Source organism: Anolis carolinensis, chromosome 3 (assembly GCF_035594765.1).
Source record: "Anolis carolinensis isolate JA03-04 chromosome 3, rAnoCar3.1.pri, whole genome shotgun sequence".
Taxonomy (NCBI): Eukaryota; Metazoa; Chordata; class Lepidosauria; order Squamata; family Dactyloidae; genus Anolis; species Anolis carolinensis.
In genome coordinates, this window is record NC_085843.1 from 142122964 (window position 1) to 142131370 (window position 8407).

Below are 8407 nucleotides of genomic sequence, written 5' to 3' on the forward strand. Positions count from 1 at the left end.
CAACCCACCCTCCAAAAAACAAACAAACAAACAAAAAAACACCCTGAAGTAGCTGAGGGCATTGCGTTTGTTTCCAACTTATACTTTCAAACAACTCATATTTTCTTTCGACAGAAAGTGGCTGTCCACAGAACCTGAAGAGGGCTACCAAAAGCCTTGGAGAAATTCAGGTGGCTCCAAATATACACTTAGTCCACTTCTGCCCTCCAAAGGAATTATTTTATAGGAAGTTTTTAACTTTCAGATTTGGTGTGCATTACATATATGTCTTTTTTTTTTTTTGGAGAAGACACATTGTTTAGAAAATACCACCTGGCCTAGGGGAGGAAAATTTGAAAATAACTGTGTTCCAGCAATCCAGAGTCATCAAAGTACATCTTATAATGAAATCACATCATTGGAAGGTAAAACCAACTAGTAATGATTTGAACATAATCCACACATATCTGGGTATTAAAGTAATATCTGCAAAATATTTTATTGAGCCAGTTTGATGTAGTGGTTTGAGTGTTAGATTAAGTGTTTGGGAGAAAAAATATTTTATTTCCTCTGGTTGCCCACAGTGTCAAGCAGACAAACTGCATATATTGTCCTATAATAGAAGCTGTGGAAATGAATATCATGAAAATGTCCTCCTACACTCTCTGGGAGGTGTTCTGGTCCCCCCCCCCCCGGGTTTTGGGCCCTTCTGTTTTAGATGTAAGATATTTTTTTCCCCTTAACAGGAACTCACCAAAGTCTCCTTTGGCCTAAACCAGCCCAAGAACAAAAGAAGAAATGAATTGTTTACCTCATTCTAATAGCCATCAGATATTTTGAGTAAAATATGTATTAAAAGAAAGTATTTAAAACATAGGTCATGCCATGGGAGGTTGCCTCCCAAATGGTTTTTATTACCGTTTCTCACTAGATAATGTTGTCTTGAGTTGGAAGGCAAATCTGTAGCCATATGCCTGATATGGAGGTAGCCATATTGCTGGTAACTGAAGTTGCTAGTTATATGGATTTATGCAGAGCCCTCACTATTTCACATTCAAGTAGCTGATTTTGACAATCTAAGAGTGCAGATCCCATTACTTTTTCAAGTTGTTTTCATGCCACAAGAATCCTAGATAATTGTTGTGGACAATTCTGAAATGAAACATTGCTCATCCGGTTTTGACTTTGCCCTTCTTCTAAAAGATGTAAAACAATCTTTTTGTCCTGTGTGTTTTCATACTGAACTTGTTTAAAAGGGAACTGTGACTCCATTATGAGGTATCAGCTTTCCCCATGGGATCCTGCCTTCTGATCCTTGTAAGGATGTTGTGTTTCCTAATGCAAAGACCTAGAGGCACTTTAGTGCTTCAAAAGAGGAAAGAGAAGCTTTTATGCTTTGGATTTTACATGTACAGTGCATAAAGAACCAAACATTAATCCATTTCTGCTTTTCCCCAGTTCATAACGGTAGTAGATGCTTTCACAATTTTTCCATATCAAAGACCTGACAGTAATTATGATCCCATCTGGTTTCTAGCATTATCTTTTTGCTATGGCCAAACTAGTGCTAAGGATGGCCTATGAGCAAAAAAAAAAAAAAGCAGTCAAGTGAGGAGAGGCAGCGGGATTTTGTACTAGCAGCTCAGATGTCCTATATATTTTTTTCAGGGAAGAAAGATAACTGGAGAGACGAAGGGCAAAGAATCCATAGTTCCATGTTTCAGTGGATGTGCGATGTTTGTCTTCTTGCCAGAAAACTTTACCAACTAGTGCAAGCACAAATTGGTAGCTATTAGTGCACTATGACTATGTGTTGAGTAACTGAAAAAAATGTAAGAACATGAGTACTTCCTGGATAGAACACAGGGAGAATTGATCTTCTAGAATAAACAAAAAGAAACTGCCAAAGAAATCAAAGAGATTTTTAACATTGAGGAAAGACCGTAGAAGACAGTTACTGTCAGAAGCAAACTACGGAAGAAATTCAGAACCCCTCTAACTAAGCAATCACTTCCTATGGATTTTATTGCATGAAGCAGACAAAGGCCTCATCTACACTACATTATATAGTCAGTGTAAACTTGTTTAATGCAGATTAAATGCACACAACTGCATTATATGAGGCTACATTAACTATACAATGAGTTTCAAACTGTATTGTCTCATATATGGCAGTATAAACAGGGCCCAATGGCACTTAAGTAAGACTGTCCCCTTGGTGATGGTCCCTACTGCATGACACCATGCACATCCCACTGCCGGTCTTCCTGCCTCTCACAATTAACCTGACCCACGCTACTGATGGGAAGAACAAAGCTCTCATTGTCAGCTGGAAGCCAGCGTGAATGTTGCAGATAATCAATGGCCATTGAAATCCACAAGCATGTGGACAACTTCGACAGAAAGGAGGAAACCATGAAAATGAACAAAATCTGGCTACCAGTATTAAAAAACTCAAAAATCAAAACAATAGATGGGAAGCAACACTCTGAGGGCAGAGGAGCCCCAGGGATGACTAATGACCTTGAACAAAGGATGCCCCCCAGGCAAGAGACGAACCTTTCCAATGCTAACTAGGGTGATTATCTGCAACATTCATGCTGGCTTCCAACTGACAAAGGATTCTTGTCACACCCTGGACTCTCCACAGATATATATTTACCTTCCTTGCCTAGTTTCTCCATGCCTCACAACCTCAGAGGATGCCTGCCATAGATGTGGGCGAAACGTCAGGAGAGAATACTTCTGGAACATGGCCACACAGCCCGAAAGACATACAACAACCCTGTGATCCCGGCCATGAAAACCTTCGACAACACAAAGCTCTCATTCCCACTACATCCCTGTCACCTGCAATGGGGCCTTCCTGCTCCCGTGCTGACATGCTTGCAGTGAAGTGACATCAGGGAACAGAATTCTCATTCTTTCCCATTTGACCCCTCTCCCTTTTGCTTCTCCTAGCTGCTTATTTAATATTTTACAGTAACATTTTTATTCTAAAAACATTACTGGATATGCAAAATTGCTTGAAATATAATAAAAGTACCTTATGGAGCAACATAAGTGTGGGAAGGTGGAGTTGTATGTGTCTGCAAATGTGACACTACATAATGGTGAAATAGTGTAATTGCGTAAATGAAGAGTGGTGCAATAACAAGGAGGCTCATGTATCCAGTATTGGAATAGCAATGGAATGCTATAAAGTCCTACATCTTATTAAGGGTAGTAGCAGTGCAGATGTTCAAATAAATAAACAAACAAAAACCAGCAAAAAGGGATATGTCATGCAGCCAGATCCCAGGGCTGAATTTCCAAGCCCTGAATCTGACTTCATAACATAAACATGCGAGCACCTGGCGGGAGAAGATAAAATGAGCCTGGGAACTCAGGGGTGAAAGTATAAACAATTATAATTGCTGTAGTGTGGGGGGGATAGAAACCTTGGTGGAAATGTGATCCAGAAGGTGGGGTTTGATGATGATATTTGCGTGTGATATTACGTTGCATCAGAAGTGATAAAATTAGATGTATGTAAACATTAGGTCATTCTCGACTTTTCCAAAGTCATGTATTCTTCAATAAAGATTGTGTTTGAGAGCAGCTGTCTTTGATCTGCGTTCAGACTGGTCCTTTGAAGTAAGCCTGACATTAAAGTCGAGAATCCCATTTCTCACCCTCCTGCGGAATTCGCAGTGAAGTGATAATGAGCGAGGAAGAAGATCAAAGCCCAAATGAGGCAGAGAGGCCTTTGCAAGGGGCCCGGCCGAAGAGAGAAGAGACGCTGCAAGCCATAGCTTCCTCTACGGGGTACCCCAAGCCGAACGGCGTGACCCAGAGAATTCCCAGGCTCGGAAGAGGCGTCTCTGCAGCTGCAGAAACCAGTTGGGGATCTGGAGGAAGTATGCCGGAGACCGTGGCCCTGCGGTTATCCATCCTGGAAACTAATTTATCCAGGCTGTCGGAAACCGTGGGGAGATTGGTGCCATTATTGGAAGAGAATCTCCAGAAGGAGGCCAGCCGATATGGCGCCGAGAGAGAACCAAGCAAAGAAGGAGATTGGAGCCAGAGGGGCCAGCGGGCGTCAACGCAGAGCCCCGTGGCGGCAAGGGACGAGGGAGATGAGGAATACTGGCAGGAGCTGCAGTTCCGGGACAGCATGGCGCGAGAAGTGGAGCGTCAGCGAGCCCTGGGGACCCTGAGGCCGCCGTCTCCAACAGAGCTCCCAACCCCCCGAATGGGCGTCGGGGTGGAAAGGCCACTGGGGCCAGGGATCGGGTCCAGTGGATTCGCAGACGAAGGCGGAGAGGAGCGGGGGGTCCAGGAAGAGGAGGAGGATGTGCCGTACGACGAGGAAAGGCGAGATGAGGGGGCTACAGCTAGGCCAGTATGCGGATGGGCGGAAGAGCCAACAGCGGCGGCAGACTTCCAGGAGCCGCGCAGAATGACCACCGGAGTGGGGCGCGGCGTGTTCCAAGGAGCCACCCGAGGAAACCTGATGCAACCCTTCCCCATGCCGCCCAGACAATATCAAAGGGCTGCAGAATGGATGCCTAGAAGGGAAGATCTCAAGCTGGAATACGGAGGGGAATCAGAGGAACTGAACTTTTTTCTAATTAGCATTAGAGGATACATGGAAGACAACGCACACACATTTCCCTCCGAAGCAAGCAGGGTTCGAGCCATCGGCAACACACTAAAGCGAGGAGCAGCCAGCTGGTATGTGCAATTGCATGCCAGACGCGACCCATGCCTGAGGTCAGTGCCCCGCTTCCTCGCCGCACTGGAGAACCGGTTCAGAGACCGGCTAGAGCAATTGAGGGCTCGAGACCAGCTGAAAGGAATAAAACAGAGGGACAAAACGGTGCCCGAGTACGCAGAGGAATTCCTCCACCTCGCGGAAAGGGTACCGGAGTGGTCTGAAGTAACCAAAGTGGAACTATTTAAAGAGGGACTACGCCCCGAGATTTTCAGCTGGGCAGCGCACAGAGACGACCCCGAGACGCTCCAGGGATGGATTCAACTAGCGGGGCGCGTCGAATCTACCCTGGCACAAGTAAAGCGCTTCAGGAGCAGCAGCGGCCAGCAAAGACCGGTGGCGAGAGGTCGAGGAGAAACGAGGAAGCAAGAAAGACCCGGAGGGAGGCCGGGGATTCCCTCCAGAGGAGACGACAACAAACCTAAACCGGGATGCTTTGTATGTGGGAAGACGGGCCACCGAGCAGCGGAATGCTGGGCCCGGAAGGGGGAGCCGCCAAAAGCCCCAAAGCCCAAGCCAGCAACCGGGAGGCGTGCGGAGGAGGAGGTGCAGGCCCCAGAATCTTCGGAAAGATTGGTGAGTCGGGACAAACGCATGATAGTAGTACCAATTTGCCTCTCGGGGCTAGAAAATCGGGCCACCTGCAAGGCGTTTGTAGACTGCGGGTGTTCTAGGAACATTATAACCCCAGAATTAGCAGGAGCGCTGAAATGCCAGCAGATGGCACTTGACTCCCCAATTGCATTTTCGCAGCTAGATGGATCAGTCGCTGCTGGGGAAGTATCTACAAAGGAATTACCAAAACAACAAAGGCAATAGCAAAACATTGTTGGTGGCCAGGAATGAGGAAGGACATAAAGAATCATGTTGTCCAATGTGATGATTGTGCCAGAAATAAATCGGGAGGAGGGAAGCCTATGGGATTGTTACAGACAGTAGCGGAACCTACCAGGCCTTGGGAATGTGTAGCTATGGACTTTGTGGGAGAACTGCCAGTCAGCAAAGGACATCGTTATATTTGGACAGTATTAGACCTGTTTTCTAAACAGGCCCACTTTATAGCACTGACGAAGCTACCATCGGCTGAGAAACTAGCTGAATTGTACATAAACCATATTTACAAATTACATGGATGTCCAAGTAGAGTAGTCAGTGACAGAGGAGTACAATTCACAGCAAAATTTTGGGAAAAATTCTTGGAAATGCTAGGAGCAGAAAGGAGTTTAAGTTCTGCTTTTCACCCCATGACAAACGGGGCGGTAGAACGTACTCAGCAAACGCTTGGGCAGTTCCTTCGAATGTACTCTAACATGAGACAAAATGACTGGTCTAGGTGGTTGGCGTTTGCGGAACTAGCCTTTAATTCAACTATACATTCAGCAACAAACAAAACCCCCTTTGAAGTAGTTTACGGGTATGAAATACAACCTTTACCCCAATTGCCGAGGTGGACAGAAAATGAAGGAACAGAGGCAGGGAAATGGAAAACGCAAATGATGGAATGTTGGAATCAAGTGACTGCTTCGTTAAAAGAAGCACACAAAAAGTATAAAACGTTCGCAGACAGAAAGAGGGTGGAAGGCGATAAATTAGATAAAGGAGATCTAGTGTGGTTAAGTACCCAAAACATCAAATTGGGGTTACCTTCAAGAAAACTGGGCCCCAAATATATTGGACCATTCAGAATACAGGGTGTTATCAATGAAGTGACTTTCCAATTGGCATTGCCAAAAAGTTTAGGGAAAATACACCCAGTCTTCCATCGCAGCTTGCTGAAAAAATATATGGGGACTTTAGACAAAATGGACCCATAGAGTTATTGTTTGATTTGTTTCAGGACTATGGTGAAAGAAGAACCGAAGAGGAGGACGAAGAAAACGGGGGCGCCATGTCATGCAGCCAGATCCCAGGGCTGAATTTCCAAGCCCTGAATCTGACTTCATAACATAAACATGCGAGCACCTGGCGGGAGAAGATAAAATGAGCCTGGGAACTCAGGGGTGAAAGTATAAACAATTATAATTGCTGTAGTGTGGGGGGGATAGAAACCTTGGTGGAAATGTGATCCAGAAGGTGGGGTTTGATGATGATATTTGCGTGTGATATTACGTTGCATCAGAAGTGATAAAATTAGATGTATGTAAACATTAGGTCATTCTCGACTTTTCCAAAGTCATGTATTCTTCAATAAAGATTGTGTTTGAGAGCAGCTGTCTTTGATCTGCGTTCAGACTGGTCCTTTGAAGTAAGCCTGACAGGGATATGCATGCCAAGGAAGGAGTCAAGATAACCATTAACTGCAACCAGAAGAAGGGTAACGTACTGGTGGCTGAAGACTCATTGCTCAGGGATATAGCGGCACCTGTGTGCCAGCATTAATTGGGAAGTGTGAAGTTACAGGAGATGAGATTTCAACAGAAAATTAGAAGGAATTTCTTGATAGTAAGAGCAGTTTCGCAATGGAACCAATTTCTTAGAGAAGTAGTAAGTTCTTCTTTGGACATCTTTAAAAAGTTACTGCACAGCTACCTGCTGGGGATGATTTAGCTGGAGATCCTACACTAAGTAAGATATTGGATGTGATGGCCCATGATGCCCCTTTCAACTGTGTGGTTCAATGAATTGAGCTGAACTTTGCATGTTTGAACACTGGTGCACTATTGTTTACTTCTGAGCTGATAGAAAAAAATAAGTCATGTTTGGTATGCCAAGAAGCTGTTGCTTTGGAGCTTACCTCTGGTTAGAAATGCCATGAGAGGTATCATGATGGTAATTTTGGGTCGTTGTACAGTAGAGTCTCACTTATCCAAGCCTCGCTTATCCAAGATTCTGGATTATCCAAGCCATTTTTGTAGTCAATGTTTTCAATATATCATGATATTTTGGTGCTAAACTCGTAAATACAGTAATTACAACATAACATTACTGCATATTGAACTGCTTTTTCTGTCAAATTTGTTGTAAAACATGATGTTTTGGTGCTTAATTTGTAAAATCATAACCTAATTTGATGTTTAATAGGCTTTTCCTTAATCCCTCATTATCCAAGATATTCGCTTATCCAATCTTCTGCCGGCCCGTTTAGCTTGGATAAGTGAAACTCTACTGTAATATATATAATATTTGGGGGGGGGGGGGGGGTGCATGTTCAAGTCACCTGGTGACTTATGACAACCCTCTTAATTTCATAGTGTTTTCTTAGGTAAGGACTACTCAGAGGTGAGCCTGCCACTTCGCTCCTCTGAAATATAGCCCAAACCATTTGATATTCATTGCCATTCTCCCATCCAAATATTAACCAGGACTGACCTTGCTTAGCTTCCAAGATCAGACATAATCTGGTGGTATTGGGTATTTAGGCGTTTGCAGCTCTTAAAATACATGACATATATTTGAATTCCTCAGTGTGGTAGAACCTAGCTTGATCTATGGACCTCATCAGATGGCCCTTTGTAAAGCAGAGGGCAGAAGGGAAAATCATAGGGCAGGGTAGGAAACCGTCTCACTGTTTTCCCTACCATCAAGGTCCATGCCATCTCTTTCCATGACATTTTCTCACTGTACCCCGCTTCCTCTTCTGCTCCTGTTGCTTTTTTCTGGTCTCCATTTCTCCCCGCTGCCACAACACTGCTGGTAGAGAGTACTATGGAGTGCTGCCAAAGTAGCTTCGAG

The 8407-nt window shown here is 44.5% G+C and overlaps 1 protein-coding gene across 1 annotated transcript; it reads left to right on the top strand.

Moving 5' to 3' along the window:
- The first annotated feature begins 353 nt into the window (after positions 1-353).
- LOC134297604 (uncharacterized) lies at positions 354-6949 on the top strand. The gene is made up of 2 exons (XM_062975574.1): positions 354-5311; positions 6573-6949. The coding sequence occupies exons 1-2, from the start codon at positions 3683-3685 to the stop codon at positions 6678-6680; spliced, it is 1737 nt and encodes a 578-aa protein (XP_062831644.1). The 5' UTR covers positions 354-3682; the 3' UTR covers positions 6681-6949.
- Positions 6950-8407: the final 1458 nt, after the last annotated feature.

What these genes read in the sequence shown, in the direction of transcription:
- LOC134297604 (XM_062975574.1), top strand. Translation starts at nt 3,683, where the DNA reads ATGAGCGAGGAAGAAGATCAAAGCCCAAATGAGGCAGAGAGGCCTTTG. An exon ending in CAGAATCTTCGGAAAGATTG is followed by an intron (nt 5,312 to 6,572) that starts GTGAGTCGGGAC and finishes GATTTGTTTCAG; the next exon opens with GACTATGGTGAAAGAAGAAC.